This window comes from Pogona vitticeps, chromosome 2, assembly GCF_051106095.1.
Source record: "Pogona vitticeps strain Pit_001003342236 chromosome 2, PviZW2.1, whole genome shotgun sequence".
NCBI lineage: Eukaryota > Metazoa > Chordata > Lepidosauria > Squamata > Agamidae > Pogona > Pogona vitticeps.
This window is the reverse complement of record NC_135784.1, coordinates 105,549,144-105,573,108: the sequence shown is the minus strand read 5'-3', so window position 1 is coordinate 105,573,108 and position 23,965 is coordinate 105,549,144. Positions and strand designations below refer to the sequence as shown.

At 46.8% G+C, this 23,965-nt stretch overlaps 1 protein-coding gene across 1 annotated transcript; it reads left to right on the top strand.

Moving 5' to 3' along the window:
• Positions 1–3,879: 3,879 nt before the first annotated feature.
• Positions 3,880–23,417, top strand: SPRY4 (sprouty RTK signaling antagonist 4). The gene is made up of 2 exons (XM_020806307.3): positions 3,880–4,073; positions 21,919–23,417. Exon 2 carries the CDS (start codon positions 21,952–21,954, stop codon positions 22,870–22,872), a length of 921 nt encoding a protein of 306 aa, XP_020661966.2. The 5' UTR covers positions 3,880–4,073; positions 21,919–21,951; the 3' UTR covers positions 22,873–23,417.
• The last annotated feature ends 548 nt before the right edge of the window (positions 23,418–23,965 follow it).

The window sequence follows — 23,965 nt, the reverse complement described above, 5'->3', positions numbered from 1 at the left end:
TGAAGTTAGAAGTCATTAATGGCTAGACTGCATGCTGGCTGGAACTTAACATGAATCCAACTGGATCTTCCCAAAGTAATGCAAGTGCATAAAAATCATACATTTAACAAAAAAATGTATAGAAACAAATTGGTGGTGTGTGTGGGGGGGGAGCATTTTAGGTTCTAAGAGTGTTTCGTGAGAGGGTTGCTATGGGAAGCAGCAGAACTGAATCCCTACCCCTTCAGGACATGTAGTGAGACCTGCATATGCGCCCTTCCTCCTCCTCTTCCTTTGTTTCTTTAAAAGGAAGTTTATGTTTTTTAAGACCACAAAAGGTCATTTTGAAATCGTGTGAAATCTTAGAAGTGCTAAGATTTCCAGTAGTCTAAGTATGTCAGTTCATAGCCCAACCTAAAGCATAATTTCCCCCAGAAATAATCCCCCCACCTACTTTTCCAATGTGGTTTACTCTTACTGCACATGAGGGTGGCCGTCTTTTTTCCTACAGGTCTTTGCCCTGGCCAATATTTTATGGATGCATTTTATACAGCAGCATCAGTGTAAACTGTGCTTCACAGAATATAAGAGGACTCTTCTGTGACCCAGCTGGCCAGATAGCTCAATGTTTCGGTAGGGAGTTCAAGCCCCTGCTCTGCCGCCCACCAGGAGAGCCAGCCTGTGTGGCCTTGGGGCTAGTTGCACAGTCCCAGGAGTCCCCCCCCCTCCCATACCCCCAGAGCAGGGAATGGTAAATCACTTGTGAGTATCCTCTCCCTGGAAAACTCTGAAAAGAGCTACCGTAGGTTAGTATTGACTTGACAGCACATGGTTTTTATGGCACAGAAAATGAGCAGAAGGGGACACAGGGCTTCTTTTGAATTGTTCAGGACTGCACTCTTAAAAGTGCAATTTTAAACATATTCACTCAACCAGAAGTCAGTCCCAATAAATTTGGCAGCACACACTCCCAGGTAATTGCTTTAGTGAGTATGTGCTGCCAAACTCATTCCTTCACTCTCCCTGTGATTAGCACAAACTAAATACAGAAAGAAAAATATATATATATCTACGTGTTTGTTTCCCATTCACACATCCCAGAAACAACAGTGGGTCAAATGACATGTTAAAGGCTAATGTAGTGACATATTTTCACTGTGAACCAGATATCACTCATACTTGTGCTCTGATTTGGCATTATATACACATGCACACGTGTGGACGTGGTGGCGCTGTGGGCTAAACCGCAGAAGCCTGTGCTGCAGTCATAAGATCGAATCCACGCGATGGAGTGAGCCCCTGTCGCTTGTCCCAGCTCTTGCCAACCTAGCAGTTCGAAAGCATGCAAATGTGAGTAGATCAATAGGGACCACCTCGGTGGGAAGGTAACAGCATTCCGTGTCTAAGTCGCACTGGCCATGCGACCACGGAAGATTGTCTTTGGACAAAACGCTGGCTCTATGGCTTGGAAACAGAGATGAGCACCACCCCCTAGAGTCGAACACGACTGGACAAAAATTGTCAAGGGGAACCTTTACCTTTACCTTTACACATGCACACAGTAGCTGAGAGAAGAGAACGGGGGGGGGGGAATTATTATTAGAAACTAAGACTACAGGATCCTGCAAACCAAGGAGAAGAGCAATATCTCCTTCGTTCCCACAGGAGCAAGAGGAGATAGCCCAGGACTGATCACGCTTACTCAGAATGTAAAATTCTATTGGTATATAGTATCTCCATAGGAATAACTTCCAACAGAGCATTGGCAAAATTGCTGTATGAAATAAAGGGGCAATTCTAAGTAAGTATGATTAGGAACATACAGTATTTGTGAGATTTGTGTTGACCATCAGAGAGCTTAAATGGAGACTTGGGTTGTCTCACTCAGTAAGCTGAATCTCCAACCAGATTTCCCAAGTTAACAGCTTGCAGTCCTATCCTATGCTGGTTGAATCCCAACTGAATTCAGTACAGTAGTGCTTACTTCTGAGTAGATAAATATAGGTTTCAAGGACACTACAAATACAGATAAGCAACTTCATCGCTAGATCAATGGTGACCATGTTGCCATTCAGGCCTGAACTGATCAGGGCCAGAGGTATCTGCCCCACCATATTCTACCCTGAGATGGACATTTTGACTACATAGGTATCCGTGAACTTAGTTAGCCAGGACCTTTTCTAGCAAGCGGCCAATACTTGTGAGTACTTTGCTACAGTGATGTAAGATACCCCAGGGCACAGGATAACGTTTTCATTCTGCAGCGATCCTGTCCCATCAGCAGCATTTTGCTGGCCTTTTAGATCTTGCCTTCTGCCCTTTGTAACCTTCTGGAGTTCCCCAGATGCTTCTTTAGCTTTGCTTCATTTTATTTCCTCCTTCACCAAAGAAAATCTCTGAAGGAGGAGAAGAGAGAACAGCTGCACATGCCTTTCCACTGGAAGCACCAGGAGTCGCTCATCTGGAAGGGCCCCAGAGAGAGGGAGAGGGAGAGAGGGGGAGAGGGAGGGAGGGAAGAGTCCTTCTTCCTGTGCATCCCGGCCCAAGTCTGTGTGGAAATCCATTCGAGGCCCTCCCGGGGCGGAGATGAAAGGACAAGGCCGGTCTTCCTTTGCCGGAGGGAGCGCCCCCTCGCCTTCTCCTTCCTCTCTGCCTCGACGGCGTCCCCTTGGGACTCCGCTCCCGTGCCAGGCCTTCTGCCAAGCTCCAGGTGAGGCGCTGGGCCTTACCTGCCTCCCGCTGCCCATGACACAGGCCGTGGCCGGGCTCTGGAAAAAGGTTTGGGGGCTTATCAGTCCCGTCTCTCTTTCTCTTTTATCAATCCCCGATGCATCCCACGCTCCCCAGTCAAGCCGGATGAATCTGTTCCCTAAAAACGAAGGGGAAGGTTGTGAGAAGGGGACGGAGCCAGGATGCGTTCCCAGCAGCACGATCTCCCACGGAGCCAGCGACGGAGCCTTGGTGCTTCTGAGGCGCTGTCGTTGCCCCCGCGGTGCGCCCTCGAGCAGGATGTGAAGTGGCTCCGGACATTAAATTAAACCCATGCGCAGCGTTCAACCTTTAGGCGATAAATCATGACCGGGAGGATGATGACTAGCCTGGAATTTGGTGTGGATGGGCGCGATAGTTTCCCTCCTCCTCCCCCCCCCTTCTCCACCGTGTCCGCCGCCTCCCGTTCTTCGGGGAGGCTCCTTCGAACGGTCTGCGTGGCATTCACCCACCGATCAGCCCTCTTTGCACCTGAACGGGCCAGCCCAGAGGGCACTGCCTGCCGGCCGCCCCCTCGGGAATCGCCCTTGGTTGTCGCCGGCGCGGGCGGGGGAGCGCAGGCCTCCGGCAGGAGCCTCTCAGGGAGCCCGGGGGGGGGGGGTCGGGGTCAGATCTCCTAACGCCGCCTCTGCAAAGAGGGGGTCGGGAAGAGCCTTCACTTGCCCCCCCCCGGCGCCCTCCCTCTCACGCCCCACCGAGCGCTCCCCTCTTACTGGAGAGGGAGACCTGCCGTCCTCCCGCCTGCCAGAGCAGAGGCAAGTGACCTTCTTTCCCCACGTCCCGTTTCCCTTTTTTCATCTCTCTCCACTCCCTCCCTCTACTGCGGCTTGCTTTACCTTCAGCCCAAGGCCGTGTGTGTGTGTGTGTGTGCGTGCGTGTGGTGCATGCGCAGCTGCCGGCAGTTACCGCGTTTCATTCATAAAAAAAAACCGAGCCAAAAAAAAGGCACCAGCCTACATCCATCCTTAACTTGCAACAAGTTCCCTTCCGGCCCCCCATTCATAATTGAGAGCGGAGCATGCGCTTTGGCAAGCCAGTGCCCACCCATTCATAGAATTGGGAGGACGCGCGTGCGCAGAAGAGCGCTTTTCCCTCCCATTCATAAAATAGCCATTTTCCCAGGCAGCAGTTGTTCCAATAGCGAGGCGAAGCAAGGGGAAGCGACGCGGCTGCCGCCTCTGACAGCGCAGCCCTTGCAGGTCGTTCCCTCCGCCCCGGGCTTGTTTCGTGCCGGTTCCTTTCCCTTTTCAGGCACCGCTCCTGGACTGTCTCGGATTTGGGATTAACTCGCCTGTTGAGAGATGATCCTGGCTGGATTATTCAAAGTAAGTAGGGAATTATTCATCTTCGTGGGGAAAAGACGCCGGTTAGGGTGGGAGGGTCGGTGGGAAATCTGTACATCTGTAAATGTCCCGGAGGGAAGACATTCCTCTGGCGTTTGGGATGTCTTCTCCTGACCTTCGGTGGAAAAAACGCGTGGTGCCATTCATCCTAAATCCACGCGTGTGCCCTTTCTAGAGGAAATTGAGCGTCAATTTAAAAGAGAGAGAGAGAGAGAGAGCGAATGATCGTGCGTTTCTTCTTCCCTGCTCGGTTGCACCCTTTGGTTTGGTGCCCTCGCGATCGCTGGCCCCTCTCCTTCCCAGCTGCACTTGGCGTTTGGACGTTGTCTGATCCCGGACCGAGAAGGTGGCGGGCTGGAGCGAGAGTCTCCCCTTCTTCCTGAGACTAGCCGAGCACTTTCACCCTCACCCCCCACCCCCACCCCGTTCGTGCCCGGGTGGGGTGGGGGGGATGGCAGCCTCGCTCCCTTTGCAGCCCGGGGGGGGGGCCCGAAGGGAGAGGAGGAGGAAGAGGAGAACCCCGTGCGCGCCCGGCTTCTGGCGTCGCCCCTGGGCAGGCGACCCTGTGGCCCGGGGTGCCTCCTTGCCCTCCGGCCGGGTGGCTGCCGGCGCCCCAGAGCAAAGGGGGGGGGGGGAGAGAGGGGAGCGGAGCGGCTGGAAGGGCCAGCGCCGGGGGCTGCCTGCCCTTTGCTCCCTCGCCGCGGGTCGCGTGTGGCTCGCCGGGCGATAGACGGCTGCCCGTTCTCGCGGGGGACACCAGGGAAGGTCTCCCGCCGCACCTTTTGGCCCCTCCGCCTTCCCCCCCACCCCCACCCGCCGGGCCTTCCTCGTCCCCACCCCACCCCGGCTTCTTCGGCTGCTCCTCGGGGTGCGGGCGCTGCCGGTGTTGCTCTGGCTTTGAACTCTGCGATCGCCTCGGTGCCTCGGGATCAAACGGCGCAGCGCTGGGCGCGCCGAGGCTGTACCCCGGGCTGTATCTGTGGGAGGGAGAGGGAGAAAGCCTGGATCCTAGCGGGCCTTCTCTCCACCGATGGCGCAGTCCCGGCAGAGGCCAGGTTGCCTGTGGCTGGAACTGGCCCTGGTGGCGTCACCAGCTTGCCAGCCGTGAAGGGGGCTCGAACCCCCCAAGCTGCCTCGCTGTGCCCCCTTTTTTGTTTTTAATCGCCCACCCCCTCCTCGCCTTCTACGAGGCAGACCTGTCCTCTCTTGCAGAAAGCCCTGATGGGACTGCGGTGGAGCAGGCCTGAAATGCCAGTGCTTGGAAAAGCGGGGGGGGGGGGGACCCTCTCCCCAGTCGTAGGGGAGGTGGCGAGGGGGTTGTTGACCCAGATGCCAACCTAGTTCCTTTCCGGATGCAAGATTATTTCTTTTTTTAAAAAAATGGGGGGATGAAAAGAACAGGGTCTCATTTCGCGGTGCTGCTTCGACGGCCTTTCCATGAATGACATGGAAGATCAAAACGCACAAGAAAAAAACGTTGTTTGCAGAGATTTTCACCCTGAGTTTCAAAGCTTGTTCGACTTTCCTCCGCGTCTTCCTTTCTCGTCCCCCTCCCTCCTTCCTCCCCCCTCCCCCTCCCCACCACTAATCAGCATGGTCAATATTTAACCTAGCTTCCTTGATCTGGGCGTCCTTTTGAAAGGCGTATTGTAGACGTGCGCACTGAAGCACAATGATCGTCTTCCTTCCACCAGCCCACTTGTCCCCTTAATGTAAACATGCGTGATGGAGAAGTGGCGGGTAGGGTGGGGTTGAAGATGTGTACAGTATAAGATGTGTGCGTTCTTAAGTTATGGGGATCCCTGGGAGAACGTTTATGCCTGTAGTCCTGGACTGATGTGGCCACGTTGGAGTATCTTTTGGAAAGAACGCCGTCTAAACTTCTGGGAAAACAGAAACGTGGCTCATCTTTTGTCTTTTAAGTGTAAAATCAAAAGCGTTCATACCAAGTCGTGATTAATTCTGCTGGTGCAAAGTGGTGTGTTATCTTGCACAAGCTGATGCCTGACTGGGTTTCCTAAAATGGCAGCAGCCGTTGCTTGATGTCTCTTCTTCCTGGGCCTGGCAGCTACCCAGCCTAAAAATGCATTCGAGAGGATCACTTGGTTAGAAACGCCATTCCCCAAAGTTGGGCTTCTGGCTAAATTTGCTTCTCCTTTCTGGCTGATAGGATGGTGGAGGTTGCAGCCATCCTTAGAGGCTTCAAGGCCAGCCCCTAAACGTGCTTACTCAGAAGTAAGGCTCTGCTGAGTTCAGCTTTCTCAGCGAGAATGCTTAAGGATTGTCTGCTTCGTTCAGCCTCTGGTTCATGAGTGGCTCAGTCTGGAATCAGCAGCAGCACTGAAAAACATCCTGATTGAAATCAATTATTGATTGGTACCGCTGGGACAAAAGAAGCTATCCAGAGGAATCTGGATGCTTTCCACATTTTTGTAAAAAGTCCAGCATTTAAACAAGGGGGGAGGGGGAATTGAGTCCTGAGTTACAGGACTCAAAAAAATATTAAGACACATCATCCCAGCTGCCAACTTCCTTTTTATCTCTTGCTTTCCACTATATTTGCTGGCAAGACTCTTTTCAAAGCTCTTGTAGTCCAGCTGAACTGTGCAGTTCCTGCCCAGAGGCCAGGCTGTTGCACCAAGGTCACTCAAGCCCCTGTATTTAGTCAGGCTTGAGGGTGGCAGGGAACAAGGAGTAGTTGACGGAGAAACCCCGTTTGCTTGTAAAGTATAATGCTATTCAGGCCTAGTAAGATATAATGCAGAGATGGAAGCAAATCTGTTGCTACACACCTGCCGATCTGTGTGCAGCAGTGTGCTGGTTAATATCTTTAAAATCAAACACATGGATGTTGGGAAGGTGTGGCCTGTCCTTTCTGCTCTCACCCTTATCCCACCACGCTTACAAGTCATTTGATTCTTGTTAACAATTGCTCCCCCCCCCCACCCTGCCCTGGTTTGGTAACTTCTGGAGAATCTCCTTAGAGTGGAAGGCAAATTAGGACATCTTCTGCATATATCCTGCAGGGTTCTTCTGCGTGGTGACACCCAGTGTTCTGATAGTCTTTGCTTAGCCGAAGTTTGGTTTTTTCAGTCCATTGATCACACAGGGAGGCTCTCTGAAGTCAATAGGTATCATTTTTTTCTGGCACATTTCAATATGGAAGTGGAATTGTTCTAGAGAACCTGCAGCTTTCCAGATGCTGGAGGGTCTACAGTTCCCATTCTCTTTCTTTATTGCTCATGATGTCTCAGGCAGAGGGTCGTTGGAGGGACACAAGTTCTTCACTCCTACTTTAGAATCTAGAACACCCTTATTCTAGAGTCTGTGAAGGAAAACCCTGGTGGCTCTGACCAACAGTCAGTCTGCCTAGAATTCTAAACAGAATGTTGTTGTTTTTTTCCCCCTGATCCAGTAGGGCCCTCCTTCATAATTGCAACATTTTACATTCTCCTGGCCCCTGTGCCAAATTAACTGTTTTGCAATGGTGGCACAAAGCAAGGCAAAGGGAGAAGGAGATGAGGCCTGATCCTTCTGTTAGAGAACTGACTGGAAACTCTATGGATCTTCACGCTGTGCTCTTTTCTGCTGTGCTTTGAGAAGGCTTACCTGTTCCAGCACAGATGAGAGGCTGAAGCCCTGGCCCTGTCAAGAGTTATGGCTTATTGGAGAGACACCTGTTTTGTTTGCTGGTTTTGCTGGCTTTGAAATTAACTTGCTGTTGTGTCATCTGAGTTTGGTATTTCTGTGCAGCAGCATAATTGTTTGACCGATCTCTGACATGTGGCAGGTACACTGCCTCCAGTATTCATGACTGCCCCAAAACGGACAGCTTGAGTTTGCTTGAAGAGGCAGCGTTTCTCTTCGGATTCTTTTCCCGTTGCCTTACGAAATCCTTTGTCCAAGAGGAATGAATACTTTCTTATTCCCTCTCAATCCGTGCCAGGATTCTCCGGGACATTCAACAAGAGCAGTTCAAGTTCCACAGCAATTGCACGTTTGCTCAGTTCAAGGAGATTTTTGCTCTTTCCTGAACAGGTTTTTTTTTGGGGGGGGGGGCACACAGGAAGGGAAGTGTAATGTGAAGTTCCCATAATTTTACATTGCATATCACTGCATTGCTCAGCGCTTGGAAGCAGCTAGATGCATATAATGCACTGCTTGTAATTAGACACTTTCCCACTAGTCCTGAAGATTAGTACTCGGTTATACAGTAATTGTAACTGAATGGGGAATAGCTTCATTCCTTTTGAGATATAATTGTAAATTTTAGTTACTTTTATACAAAAGGGAGTGTGGTCTCAGTAAATGGTGAAGGAAGAAGATTGTGTGGTTCGTGTTGGGCCTTGTGTTCTGTGATGGGTGTTGAAGGAAGGAAGGAAAGTGTATTTTGTTGCACAGGAGAGTGATTGGTAGCATTTGGTTTAAAATAAGCCAGTAGAGATCCTGTTCCTTAGCATAATAAGTTGCAACAAGAGTAGGCTTATTGAATTGATTCCTTTGTAAGTTCTATTGATTCAATGGGCCTACTCTAGTTGTCACCTGCTGTACTAGGCAACAGGATTTCAGCCATCATAAGGTAACTAAATACTTCTGAAAAACAAGAAAGAGTTCCTTTTAAAAATACATTATAACGGCGGTAAACTAGTTTTGGAAGCTTTGGGACTACAAATGTCATAAATTCCTTCTAAAAAGTAACCTTCACACTCTGCCATGACCTTTTTTCCACAGTAAACATCCAACTTTATGATATGTGTTCTTTTCTGTAGACACACACAGGCCATCCTGTGTTTTAACAGTAAAAGAAATGGCATGTGCCTCTTGCAAGCACAACCTCAGCTCCCAGACTAGATACCTGAAACTTGGTGTGCCTGCAATGGGAACCCCTAGGAGTGTGCACATACTGGCTTTTAAAGCTCATTAGTAATCGTGCCTTGCAAATTGTGTGTTTGCTTCTGAAGCCAGCAGACCCCCATCACACACGTTTATCCTTATAGAGCACAGCTGGCAAGGGGGCTGGAGTGAGTTGCCTGTCTCAAGCAACAGAGACAGTTTCTTTGTGGAGATGGTGCCATTGGGTAAATGTGGGAAGTGTAGACTAGCAATAGAATGCACATGGATTATGCAGATTTCAGCCCCCAGTGAATGTGGAGTGGTGCCAGGAGTGACAGCAAGTTGTGAAAGGTGAGCATAGGGGTGCTGTAGACCTTGGCTTTGCTTAGACCGGATGAATGCATGATGTTGCTTGAAAGCTTTGGTGTATTCCGAAGGGTGCAAGTCGCTGCAAATAACCAAGGAGGGCAGCGCTTTGTGTTGTGCTCCTGCTCAAGCTTCCAGCAGGACAGAAATCCTGGAGGAGGACATGTCTTCCATATACACTTAGGGCAGGAAATGGAATGTTTCCAGAATGACTAGAGAGGAAAGGGAATGGAGACACAGGAGTGTATTTCTGTATTATGTTTTGTCTTTAACCTGCTATATGAATTTAAACTCCTATTGGATTATAAATCCCACCATCTCTGTTGTGAGACTGGAACTTTTCCTGCTGCCAGTTTGAGAATGGGTCCCAGTCTGTTCCATGAGAAGCACTCCTAAATGGATGCATATGGGAAAGTCACTTAATAGGCGTAGATCTTTATTTTGACATTCCTAAATGATAATACATGCCTACACCTATTTCTAGTTTTGCCTGAAGCAATGATCAGAGCTAAGGATAAGTCCCTGAGGCTGCCTTCCCCAGTAGGGTGCCACCCAGATGTGCTCCAGTGTTGTCCAGTGCATCTGGAGAAACCCAGGTTGACAGAGGCAGGAAGAAGGAAAGCGCCCTTACCCTCTCAGTGTGTCTGTACCACATTGGGTTCAATCTATTTTCACAGCTGTTTGTAAAAGATAATTTTTCAGGTAGATCAGACAGAAATTGCTATGATGAATTCTTGATAAGGAATTCTTTATAATATATGAAGAGAGTTTTCATGGCACCTCTCTAGCTAGTTAGTTGCATCTCTGGATGGTCTGAGGATGGATAAACCCATAAGCCTTACACAGAGATGCTCGTGTGGGCAACCAGGGCCATTCAGTCCAGTGGTTCTCAAATCTTTTTCTTCCCACTGTTTTGGACTTCAGTGCCCAGAATCCCTTGCTACTGGTCATGCTGGCTGGAGTTTCTGGGAGCTGCAATCCACAAATTTCTAGAGGAAGAAAGGCAGATGAAGCTTTGCTTTCAAAACCATTAAGCACTTTCATCTCACACAGACAGTGCTCCCTATAGCGAGACTCTGGAGGCTCAAATCTAGAGACCAGCTGGCCTATCTATAAATGTTTGTTCCTGTTTATGACAGATCAACTTATTTCCCCACCATGAAAGTCTTTCACTTTCCTCAACTTTGGAGCAGTTACTTCTTTGGGCCATAGCTCCCAGAATCCACCAGCTAGTACAACCAATGACAGAATTCTGGGAGTTATAGTCCAAAAAAGTAGTGAGTTTAATACTCTGCTGTGAGTGCATTCTTCTCCTGGAATGGGGAAGGTAGACAGTCAGTCAGTTTCAGGCAGTTTATAGTTGACGTAGAGGATACACCCCATATTGATTTCATGGCAAATATTGGTAGCTTTGCATTTTTCAGAATAGCTGTCTTTTGAAATCAGTCATTGACTTAAAGTAGTGGTGGGCAAAGTATATGCATCAGAGCTCCTTTTGCTCTACATGGACTCCCACAGCTGGCCACTGGGCAAACAGAAGTGTTGCATTTCAGAAAGGCATGGAGCCCTCTGCATCTTGCTTTGCCTATTCAGAATGATACCAGAAAGTAAGCGTTATGCTATACCAGGGTTTGACTTTGCGGTGGGGGCTGGGCTTCTCCCATATTTCAGGGGGAAAGCCCTGCAATGTGTAGAAATGTCGCTACCACCCCCTCCAAAGTTGCCTATTCCTTCATAAAGCAATGCATCACTTTACCTGGGAACATGTATGCAATTCTATGCAAAAGATGTTGGAATGATTGAAATCTCCTAGTCAGTGTAATCTGTCTTGCTGTCTCTACTAGGACCCTTTCCCCCTTTGAGTTTGGCAAATGAGATACTCTTATATATATGGATTTCCAGTCTGCTCTCCAAAGAACTCAAATGCTATATATTTTCGTAATTTCTTGCCTAAGGTGGCTGAGGCTTCTGGGAGTTTGACGTTCAACACGTCTCAAACCCTAAAAGTCCCTCACTCTGCTGTATTTTGTTCTAAGCAGCACTCCACTCACTCAATCCCAGCAATTCTGTGAAAGAGAGGAGGGTAAGAGAAGGACTGCTCCAAGGTCAGCCAGTAACTTTTATGGCTGTACAGAGTTCTGAAATATACCCCCCTCATCATCCCACACTGTAACCTCTATGCTGTACTGCCTCATCATTAATGTTTGATTTGGAACTTAAAGGACCTCCCTGTTATAATATAAAAGAGCCAAATTCGTGGTTGGGGTTGCAATTGGTGGAACTGACTAGAACGTTGTATTTGTGATACCTGTTGCTGTAGCCAATTCTCTCATGTTAAGTGTTGAACGGCATCCCCCCCACACACACACAACCGTGGCTTCCAAGGAGAGTCCAAAACTGCAAGTCACTGTTACTAAGTGGATTCATATCAGTGTAGTTGCCTTGGGGTGGCTTGATCTTGAATGGGCAATTGAGTGCTAGAACCAAATCCATCACTTTTCATCTTGACAAGGGACCCCTCTTTGCAAGGCCTCAATTGCTCATCCAAGATCAAACTACCTCAAAATACTTTTGCATTACAGCAAGGAGAGCTGACAACAATACCCTATTGTGGAGAGCATCCCTTTCTGCCAGAGGTACTATGAAGATTATGGCTAAGTTAAGGGGAACAGGAGAGCCTGAGGGGCCCTCACAGATGATGTCATCTTCCCACCCAATTCAAAAAGAATTGTCCATATGCCAACCCTGCAAGCTCTGTTTTTTTTTTGGTGCTGTAGCACTGTTGAAGCGAAGGAAAGCATGACCTTGATCCCGGCTGGCATCCGAGAATTCTGGCAGCGCCACGTAACCTGATCCGAGGTTTCTAAAGGGAGAAATAACAAAGGTGATTGGCCATTTTTGTACACAGGCAGACAGATAAGAATGTCATGCACTTATCAGAATATATTGTTGACTGTAATGTAACTTTGGGGAGGTGATAACAGGACCTGCAGACGGTGTGCCTTCTCTTGACAAACCCAAAAGTAGCACAACAAATGCCGTTGTGGCCCTCCAACCTTCTTGTAATTCTTCAAGATTCAAGGCTGTCGTGTCACACGAGGGGAACAAGTTCAGATAGAAAACTGGCTGGAACAAGGAAAGCAAGTGACTACTTAAATCATCTGAACTACTTAAACTCTTAGCTTGCAAGATTACTTGAAGTAATGACTTCCTTGCAGGGGCCTGGTGTATACAGTACCTTATGGATGTAGCTGGAGGAAGGAAGACAGCTCCATTCCAAATCCACATTTTAGGTAGCTATGCAGTTTTCTCAGTCTGGACTCCTATATCATAGTGCCACTGCACTAAGTTGAATTGAATTGAATTTATTCAGATCATAGACCGGCACCCAACACAACTTGCACTAAGTTGCATCTTCAGTGCCAGGCTTCCATTGTAAAGGTCTGTTTTTGGTAGCAGAAACACACATCCACACACAAACACACACAGAAAGAGACAGAGGAATGCATGTGTATATGCATTTAATGGATAGGTAGATTTATACCTGATCTTTCTTCCTGAAATGGGGATCAAGATGTCTCACAGGAAGACTTACCAAACACCTAAAAGTTATAAGGGTCTCATAATACTTGCAACCCAATTACAGAAAGAGTTGTCAGACTTCCCACAGCCATCTTTCTTTTTGTCTTGAAAAGCAGTAAAAGAAAAATGCCCAGCCTAAATGCCTTTGCTATTGTTTAGGGGTTTTTAATTTTTTTTTATTCTGGTGGTGTGATTAAAAAGAAGGGAATCCCTATCTTCCACCCTTCTGTTTCAGAAGTTAAACTATTAAAACACTATTAAATGAGACATACAATTAGCAACATACTTGAATTAAAAGCACATCAATTAAAAAACAAGTATGACAACCACCTATTAAAAAGCTCTTCCTTAGCAATCAGTCCGTTGCCAAAAGCTCACCTGATTAAAAAAATTATTTGCTTTAAGCATTTTCACCATAAAGTCAGTGAGAGCTTCATAGCCATATTGCAAGACAGATTGATCAGCCAGAAGTTCCAAAAAACCCTTCCAGATTCCAGGGCTAAGTCGGTAATAAGCTATCTTTCAGCAGAGGTTTGTGTCTGAGCCTGAGTGCAAATTAGCTCTGCTAGAGCTGACTAATGAGCTTGAAAGACTCAGAGTATCCATATCACTGTCAAAACTTGGGTAAGCACCTAAAGAAAGGGAACTAGATTGCATTAGATATGTTCAATGCTTGTTGTTTTGTTGTTGGGCTTATTGAGAGGTGGTGGTGGTGGTGGTGACAGTCTTTATGTACTGCTCGTCACATTATTCTCAGGCAGTATACAAGGACAGAAATTCAGTGTATAGGATTAAAATATAATTTATAAAACATAAATGTATAATACAATTCAGCATACACTGAAGTTGGAAACAAAACTAAAGCTGTAACAGCTGGCCTTATAAGCTATAAGACATGAACATAAACAGAAAAAGCCTCCAACAAAACTGTAAGATTGTCAGTGCCTGTTTATTATCTGGAGCAGAGGCTCTTCCAGAGCATGGGCGCCATTAAAAGGAACACTCTCTTCCTGGTTGATTCGGAAAGGGTGGGCCACTTTGCACAGCATGGTGCAAAATCACTTTGAATAAGCAAACACATTCTGTAGATGGAACAGCTCTTCCTAGCAAGCCTCCCCATGCCAAGATGACGAAACCATGGAATATCACTCTATGGCTTGTTGGACTGACTGGCATCACTGGCCTCTTAGTTTCCTAATAAGCTACAATTCTAGACGTGAATGAGTAGAGCCATACCGGATCGATGAGCTGTTCTTGCTGGTAGGAAAGCAATTGGTCACCATGTACTAACCTATTCACTTGTTTATGGTAAGCAAGAATTGTCTGCCTTCTGGCTGACCATGACGGGAGAATCAGTTGATTCCGGCTCTTTCTTCTCTGATTGGCAATTCTCATGGTGAGACTGAATCATGCTGTCTTCAGCACCTACAATGGTGGGAATCGAATCAGCACAGACATTATATATATACATTTAGTTATGAAAGGCACTGTAGTTTTTGACAGCTCAACAGCAGATCCCTTTGACATCCGAAGTGGAGTGAAACAGGGCTGTGTCCTCGCACCAACCCTTTTTGGGATCTTTTTTGCTGTCATGCTGAAGCATGCCTTTGGAACTGCAGCCGAAGGTGTCTATCTCCGGACTAGATCAGACGGAAAGCTCTTTAACCTCTCTAGATTGAGAGCGAAGACCAAAGTCCAACTGAAATGCATGCAGGACTTCCTCTTTGCAGATGATGCAGCCATTGTTGCTCATTCTGCTGAAGACCTCCAACAACTCATGAATCGTTTCAGCAAGGCCTGCCAAGACTTTGGACTAATGATCAGCCTAAAGAAAACACAAGTCATGAGCCAGGGCGTGGACTCACCTCCCTCTATCACCATCTCCACACAAGAATTGGAGGTTTTTCATGACTTTGTGTACCTTGGCTCAACCATCTCTGACACCCTCTTTCTGGATGTCGAGCTGGATAAACGCATTGGCAAAGCATCTACCATGTTCTCCAGACTCACAAAGAGAGTATGGCTCAATAAGAAGCTGACAACACATACCAGGATCCAGGTCTATAGAGCCTGTGTCCTGAGTACACTCCTGTACTGCGGTGAGTCCTGGACCCTTTGTGCACGGCAGGAGAGGAAGCTGAACACCTTCCATATGCGTTACCTCAGATGGATTTTTTGGTATCACCTGGCAGGACAAAGTTCCAAACAGAGTAGTCCTAGAACAAGCCGGAATTTTCAGCATGTACAAATTATTGAAACAGCGACATCTTCGTTGGCTTGGGCACGTTGTGAGAATGGCTGATGGTCGGATTCCAAAGGATCTCCTGTATGGAGAATTAGTGCAGGGAAATCGCCCCAGAGGGAGACCACGGCTGTGATACAAGGATATCTGCAAGCGAGATCTGAAGGCCTTAGGAATAGATCTCAACAGATGGGAAACCCTGACATCTGAGCGTTCAGCCTGGAGGCAGGCATTGCATCACGGCCTCTCCCAATTTGAAGAGACCCTTATCCAGCAGGCCGAGGTGAAGAGGAAGTCACAAAAGCAGCAAAAGCAGGGAGCTGGACAGGGGACAGATTGGATTTGTCTTCAGTGTGGAAGAGATTGTCACTCTCAAATTGGCCTCCTCAGCCACACTAGACCCTGTTCCAAGTCCTCCATACAGAGCACGTTACCATAGTCTTTCGAGACTGAAGGATGCCTAAGTAGTTATTCACTAGTTACTTTTATATCTTGCCCTTTTCCCAGTGAGCCCGAAGTGGCATATGGAGCCCTCTGCCCTGTGAGGTGTGCTAGGATGACAGAGTGAATTGAGCCCAAAGTCACCCCCAGTGAATTTCATGGCACGGGGCAGGAAGGCTTCATCCTAGATCTCTCAAATCCTAGCCCAGCCCTTTTACCACACTGGCTTGTGTGAGCATTTCTGTTACGTTTCCACACCAGATACTGACCTTGTTGCAGGCCGTACCCCCTCCCAAAAGAAAAGGAAAAAGCCTAGCTTGTGGTGAAGTGTTTTAGTAATATGATGATGATGATTTTGAAGCCACCATGAAAACAAGTATTGTACTTAACATAAGGCTAAGAAGGGGGAGCCTTTCTTCTGAGCCCTGGCCACCACCCCCCATCTCAGGGTGTCCCTGTAGTCTGGGCATAAACGAATGCTATGATATAGCAGAGCACTGTATGACACAACAAAATGCATTTAAAGCATTTTTCTAGCCTCCTTGTGCATGGTGTGCACTTTCATATTAAGCTTCCGCTCCTGGTTTTATACACTCTGTAGAGGCTGCATTTTTTGTGTGTCAGAGCCCCAACAAGTTATCCAGGCCTTGTAAGGTCACATCACATACTCCCAAAACAACAAACAGCATTAAATCAACTTTCTTTTGACTTACCAAAAAGACGAACAAACCTTTAACTAGACATATATTCCTGAGGTTAGTCCAATATTCCTCCTACCTGGAGCAGACCCACTGATATTGAATTAGTGCTGGTTTTTTGGTTGTTGTTTTTTAAAAATCAAAATCAAGTAGCTGAAACTAAAACATCCCACTAATATCTGTTGGTCTACTCTCGTTAGGACTAAGTTTTTGCTTCAGATATAATTTCTGCATGAAGGAAAGACATTGCAGCTGCTTTGCAAGTACAGATAGTGTGGAAAATGCTGAGTTCAGCATCCACCTAAATATCTGTATCCTTTGTAGCAGAATGTGCTGTACCTCTCGCTTCTACCTTGCATTTCTTTTTGTGTCACTGGTATCTTTTCCCTCTTCAAATACTGACTGGCATCCCTATTCAGATCCTCTCACTTTTGCATGTCTTCCCATCCAGGAAATGGCCTGGAGGTATCTTGTGAAGTTCCATATCTGAGGTAGTGTAGGTGTGGACGCACCTGTGTACCTGTACAGGAGACAAGAAGAGGCATATCCCACCCCAAGATCATTTGAGCTGATGGGAGGAATTCCAACATAACAAATAAATAAGCATCAAAGGCACAGTTTTCTCGGGACAGGTCCAAAGGCTTTTTGGTGAAAGCATCTGTATGAATTAGGGAGGTGCACTGCTTTCAGAGAAGTCAGCAAAAATGAATAAAATCAGGTGTATTTGTGCATTTTTGAGGTAACCACAGAGCAGAGTAAAAAGCCTGGAGGCGTTAACAGCATGGAGCAGCACAGAGAGATCCCTTATGTGAAATCCAGTGTTCATATATCACAATTAGAAGCAGAGAAAATGAAAGAAAAAGAAAAGGAAGAAGAGTGTGCTTTTTACTTTGGAAAGACTGTTCCTTGTGTTTCCTGCAATGAAATAATTGATTATCGGCCATTTTCCATCTTTTTTTGGCCATTTGGCCCCCACTGAGAGCCCCACTCTTTTCAAATCTGGGAAAGGTGGAGGTAGAAAGGATGGAAAGTGAAGAGCAGCAGTTTTATGTCTGAGGAACTGGACTTGTCCACAAAAGCTCACATTAAAATATAATAGTTAGTCTTTAAGGTGCTGTAACATCTTTGTCTTATTTAATTTAAATTTTTGTTTTTACCTGAAAACCAGCAGGCTCCCTGCTTTGCCCTTTTTTAGAAAGAACCAAAGCCAACTGTACTCTGTGTGCTTTTAAAGTTCCTCCCTCCCTCTCTCCCATCTCAATAGCTCTCCTGCCCTAGGAAGCTGAGACTTTCTCCTGACAACTGGGGGTGAGAGATAGAAATAAGCACAGCACCTAGCTCTGTAGATTGTTGCTGGTGTCTTTCTGTCCTTTCCGCACCATTCAGTCTATGATGTGGACTTGCTCTCTACATATTCCTTGCACAGGAATGGGGTCTTTATGGAGAACTGGAAATGCACAACTACCACCAGGGACCCCAAGCAAAGATCAGGTTTGAGTGTTACCAGAACAGCACAGAGGGTGGATTAGCTCAGAATTGTGTGCCCTTTATTCAGACATGGCCAAGACTGGTTGGCTTGTGTGCATCAGAAACCTAAATTGCAAGAAAAAATGAAGGGTATGGATTGTTCCACCAGGATTAATATGTGATTCTTACCACACATAGACCCACAAGGCTTCTTAGTCCAAATGTGCAGAAATAGCGTGGAGTGCACTTTTCCAGACAGGACAACTTCGAAGTCCTTGTGGAGAACCAAGATATCTGAATATCCCACCATATTAAAAACGTATGTCCTGTATGTTGCCTGCTAACGAAAAGCTAGCAACACAGGGGAAAGCTTCAGACAATAAATATTTCTTTGGTATCAGCTTTCTATGTGCAGTGATCTTTCTTAAGATGAGAAACATTCCAACCCACATTCTCTCATTTGCATCAAAAAGTCATCTGGTCCAGAAAGGACTGTGGCGCAAAGGGTTTCTGAATATCCAACTTGGGTCTTAAATGATTGTGGGGTCTTTCAAAAGCCCTTTTCGTGGTAGTCCTGTTAGCTCCAGCTCTATCTGCAGTTCAACCATACCTTGTGTTTGAAAAGCACAAAGTTAAGAGGCAAGATTTATGTCCCCATTAAAGGCATATGCTGAGCTTTTTAAAGACTGATTTGATTAGCTCAGTGACACGGAAGCACCTGCTCCTAACTTCACTGCTTTTATCTATCTCTGTCAGCATTTGCCTCTCCAACAGGCAGGGTTCAAATAATGCACATCTTGAAAACTTAACTTTCTTCTCCATATAAGACAGACAACCAATTAATCCTCTGTGATATAATGAATATAGTCCAGCCTTCAGTAAACATACTGTATTTGATACACCAGCATTTCCTAAAGCTTTGTTTATTAACAGTGAAATTTCAGTTGACCCACTGTGGGATGGTAGGCATTTTGTCTCAACGTAACTGAAGACTAGCTGCCTGAAGTGGTCTCCTTTGGTGTGTTTGGGCCACAAGGAGCAAGGTTGGTAAAAACTGAGCTTTCAACAGATGTTACCTCACTTTTGAGAGCCAGTGTGGTGTAGTGGATAGAGTGACAGACTAGGACTTAGGCAACCTCGGTTCAAAACCCCACTTGGCCATGGTGTCAGGTCGGAAGTCCAACATTTGAATATCTACTGTAAGGGCTAATTTATGACTGTTAGAGGTACTCCCACCGATTTCGGAATTGGAAACAGAAGTGAAAAATGCAGTGAAAACCATAAGATTTATAGCATTTATTGGGAATGAGAATGTTACCTCAATTTCCAGTCATTTGGGGAATGCTGAAAACATTAATAAAAGATTATGGCTTGAAATTAGCTATATAGAGACAATGGGAACTCACATGGGGTGGTAATGGTAAAAGCACTCCTGTAAATATCTCTCCTACCTTGAAAATCTTATTAGGGTCATTGTGTCTCCTTGTCAGGGGCTGGACTCAGTGATCCATAGGGTCCCTTCCAGCTCTACAGTTCTAAAATTATTATAAATCAGATGCAACTTGGAGGTACATAACAACATGTCACCTTTACTGGGAAGTAGTGGGTGGACAAGCCAAAAACATGTTAGCTGCACTCACACGCAATAGTTGGTTAAGCACAAGAGCTGGGAAATCTGTAACCCTCCCAGTGTTTCTAGTCTATGGCTCCCACCAGTCCTGATTGTTGGCACTGCTAGTTGTGAATTAATTAAAGCCTCTGAGCTGGCTGGATAGCTCAGAGAATCTGGTAACAAGCTACGGAGCTAGAGATTGGGAGTTTGGTGTTTCCCCCACCCCACCCCTCCCTGTGCTTCCCAAGAGAAGAAGCAGCCTGTATAGCCTTGGGCAAGCTGCATGGTCTAGAAGGAAGAAATAGTAAACCTCTTCTAAGCTCTCCCTAGAAAGGGTCACCAGATGTGAGAACTGTCTTGAGGGCATGCAATTATTATTAATCCACTCACTCTTATCAGCAGTTCTCAGGGTGGAGTACCATCAATAAACTCACCTTGAGACAACTGAAATAAATTCAAACCTTTTAAAACAACTTCAAATAGTTGTTGTGGGTTTTTCGGGCTCTTTGGCTGTGTTCTAGAGGTTGTTCTTCCTGACGCTTTGCCACCCACAACAACCATCAGATCCCGGCCGTGAAAGCGTACAACTTCAAATACTTTGAAATACGTCAAGGCAATTCAACAGTTCAAAAATAAAAATGAAAATCCAGCAATATGATGGATTGGAAACCAAGTCATCTTACTAGGCCCTGAATATTGGGTGAACAGCCAGATTTAATTTGGTAACAAAGTAAGGGCAACGTTGGTAACAGGCAGGCCTCCCAGACCCGGTTGGGGGTGTTCCGTAACCAGGTTGCTAAAACTAGGAAAGCCCACCTCCACCTGGTACGCTTCTCCCAGGCAGAAACTGCCTGCTCCTCAGGGCCAAGTGATGAAAAGGCAACTCCTTTTTCCCCTTCGAGGGATGCCTAGAGGGAGGTGTTCCTCAAATATCTAGGTCTTAGTTAGTGTAATGCCTGAATGTAAGGCTACTGTTAATCAGATGTACGTAGTTTATTTCCAGTTTCATGAAGTTACTGATTCAACAAAATATAGTTAAAATTAAGCACAGTTTGGTGGTTCACGTGTAATGCTCAAACTGAACTAGTGATATTTTTTGTTGTTCTTGTTGTTATCATCCATTGAGGAGATTCTGTTATTGTAGGCTGTCTGCCTTCCTATTCCTGAGGATCAGGATGAGTCATGAGGATGTTGTTTCCGTCTCCTGCTCCTAAAATATCTCAGAATAATGACAAGACACTTCTCTCTCTCTCTCTCTCTCTCTCTCTCTCTCGTTTTCTTGCTTGCTCACTCCCTCTCTTTTAACTAGGCTTTAGCACAGTTGGATTTCAAGTCTTTTTAGATTTTCAAGACTGATTTTACAGAATTCACAGATGATGTCTGTATGAATTGATTTGTTAAAATATTTTGCTTGTTGGGCAGCAGAGAACAAATTCAATGAATGGATTCATTTCTCCTCCCTATTAGGCTGGCTACAAATCAGCAATGAGTGATACATATAGCCAGTATGCCAATGTCTAGAATGACTGGCACCCTGCCTGCAGTGGGAGTTATGCTTCCCCTTGATACACATGTTGTGACAGTGTCAGTACTGATCTGTCACCTACTGTGAATATTTGGGCGTAGGGAATCAATAGACAAACATTTTGAATTGGGCTGAGTGCTTACCAAAGCAAGTTATTTGAAGACAGGCGGATAAACTCACAGGCTCCAGTTTGGCAAGAATTCATTTGACTGCCATTACAAAGACGGCAGCTGCAGCTGGCATTGCACAGAGACTTCTGAGAAATTTCCTGTGTTCAGTGTGAAAATACACATAAAGAAGATCTCTGCTTGGGTAGTCACTAGCTTAGAGCAGGCTTGGTTGGTTTGGTTTGTGTCATCTTATATTTCCTTGACCTGGTGTCTGCTTCCTCCCCTCACTGCCCTCCTTCCTCTTCCTGTTCATGTCACAAGAGAGTTATGATGGCATTTCTTACTTAGCTGTTTTTCAACTGCAGTGCTGCACAGGCCTATCCTTACTATCATTCCCTCAGGGATGATGCTACCAAGAGTTATAGAGCCACTGGCACCATGGCCATCCCTGACCTAGGTAAAGTTCCCCTTGACATTTTTAGTCTAGTCGTGTCCGACTCTAGGGGTCGGTGCTCATCCCGTTTTCAAGCCGTAGAGCCAGCGCTTGTCCGAAGACAATTTCCATTGCCACGTGGCCAGCATGACTAGGGAACGCCATTTTACTTTCCCACCATGGTCATGTGGCCAGTGTGACTAGACACGGAACGTTACCTTCCCACTGAGGTGGTACCTATTTATCTACTCGCATTTGCATGCTTTCGAAATGCTAGGTTGGCAGGAGCTGGGACAAGTGACGGGAGCTCACTCCGTCGCCTGGATTCGATCTTGTGACAGCTGGTCTTCTCACCTTGCAGCACAGGCTTCTGTGGGTTAGCCCACTGCGCCACCACATCCCTTATCCCTGACCTAGCAGCAAGTAAAGCAGTGAAGCTGTGTAGGAACTGTGATACTAACTGGCTGATATCTGAATCTTTTTTTGTTTGGTCTCCCTTCCCTTTATCTCTCTTTCAGGACCCTTAGAACCCACCTTTCCTCACCTAAGTGATGGAGCCTCGGATGCCACACCACCTGACTCTGGTTCCCAGTTCCACCATGGTCCAACCTCTCCTGGACAGTCGTGTCCCATATGGCCGGCTGCAGCATCCTCTGACCATCCTTCCAATTGACCAAATGAAGACCACACACGTGGAGAATGACTACATTGACAATCCCACCCTGGTTCAGTTGGCTGCTCAGAAATCCCAGCCAAGCCACCCAGAAGCCACCCACCACCCGCCGCGGTGTGAGTCAGATGTCACCCACCCCTGGATCTCTTTCAGTGGCCGGCCCAGCTCTGTCAGCAGCAGCAGCAGCACCTCGTCTGATCAGCGGCTCTTGGATCACATGGTGCCAGCCCCGGTGGTGGAGCAGTCCTCGTCCTCCTCTTCCTCCTCCTCCTCTTCCCCGAGGGCAGTCCGCATCCAGCCCAAAGCGATGAACTGCAAGTCCCTGGACCTGAAGGGACCCGTCCCTTTGGAGCTGGACAAGCACTTTTTGCTGTGCGAAGCCTGTGGGAAGTGCAAGTGCAAGGAGTGTGCCCTGCCCAGGACTTTGCCCTCCTGCTGGGTGTGCAACCAGGAGTGCCTCTGCTCAGCACAGAACCTGGTCAATTACTCCACCTGCATGTGTCTCGTGAAGGGCATCTTCTACCACTGCACGAACGAGGACGACGAGGGCTCCTGCGCTGACCACCCTTGCTCCTGTTCCCATTCAAACTGCTGTGCCCGCTGGTCTTTCATGGGCGCCCTCTCTCTTCTCTTGCCCTGCTTGCTGTGTTACTTGCCGGCCACCGGCTGTGTGAAGCTGTCACAGCGCTGCTACGACCAAGTGAGTCGGCCTGGATGCCGGTGTAAAAATACAAACAGTGTGATTTGTAAAGCTTCCCCTGAGGGGAAGATCAGCAGCAGACCAGAGAAGCCATTTTGATCTCCGGGGTGGGGGGGGGGAGATACAGCAGGTGGGGAGCACAGAAACAAAGGACAGGAAGCGAGTTTCATAACCTGTGTTGCAAGCGAAACACACGGGGATCAGCCTTTTTGCTTTTGACGAACAAAGAAAAGAAATGATCTCTTTCCAGGAACTGAAGCACTTTGGAGCATTCAGAATTGCGAGGGCAGTGTGATCCATAGTCACAGAGCAGAGTACAGAAGAAGGTTCTGATCTTCTGCAAAGCAAAGGCAGAAATCCACTATATAGGGCAATTTGGAAGACTTTTTCTCCCCCTTCTGGGTCTTCATGTTGGGTGTTGGCTAAGTCTTCAGACTGCAAGAATAGTTAACCAATAGGCTTGGCAAGTTCATCTAGCAAGAATATGGACTGTTATTCGGTGAAGGAAATCCAGTTCTAGGGGCCCCTTCCCTTAGTTTTTATTTATTGTTGATAGGCAGGAAGGGTTGGGTTTTCTGCCCTTTAAGAGAAGTTGCCTGCACCTCATCCTCTTTAAAATAATAAACAAAAAATACCTTTCAGTATATTACAGAAGTTCTTTTCAGTTGCAGCGCCTTGACATGTGGAAATCAGCACCCTCAGTGGCACAGATACAGGATCCAAAAAGTGGGCAGCCTTGCCAGTCTCCCCCACCCCCAACACATCGTTTTGTTTTGTATACAAAAATATAGCCGAATGGGTGTAAAGGCATGATCTATTACACTCTCACATCATAGAATTATAGAATAATGGGGGTTGGGTTGGCCTATAAGGCCATCAAGTCCAACCCTGTGCTCAATGCAGTAATCCAAATCCTGAGGTAATTGATTCCATTTTTATACTGCTCTAACGGTTAAGAAGTTTTTGTCAATATTCAAGGCAAAGTTAGTTGGGGATAATGCCATTTGCTCCCTGTTCCAAAATTGCTAATGGCAGCTGTGTTTGGGAGATAAGTCCCTTTTTAGCAACACAGTCAAGATGGTACTGGTTCTGAGCACACCTTTAACATCAGCACATTCTACTGCTTGGCCAAGTGGCATACTCAGGTTTACCACACAAGCAAGGCAAAAAAAGGGGGGGTTGAGATATGTCT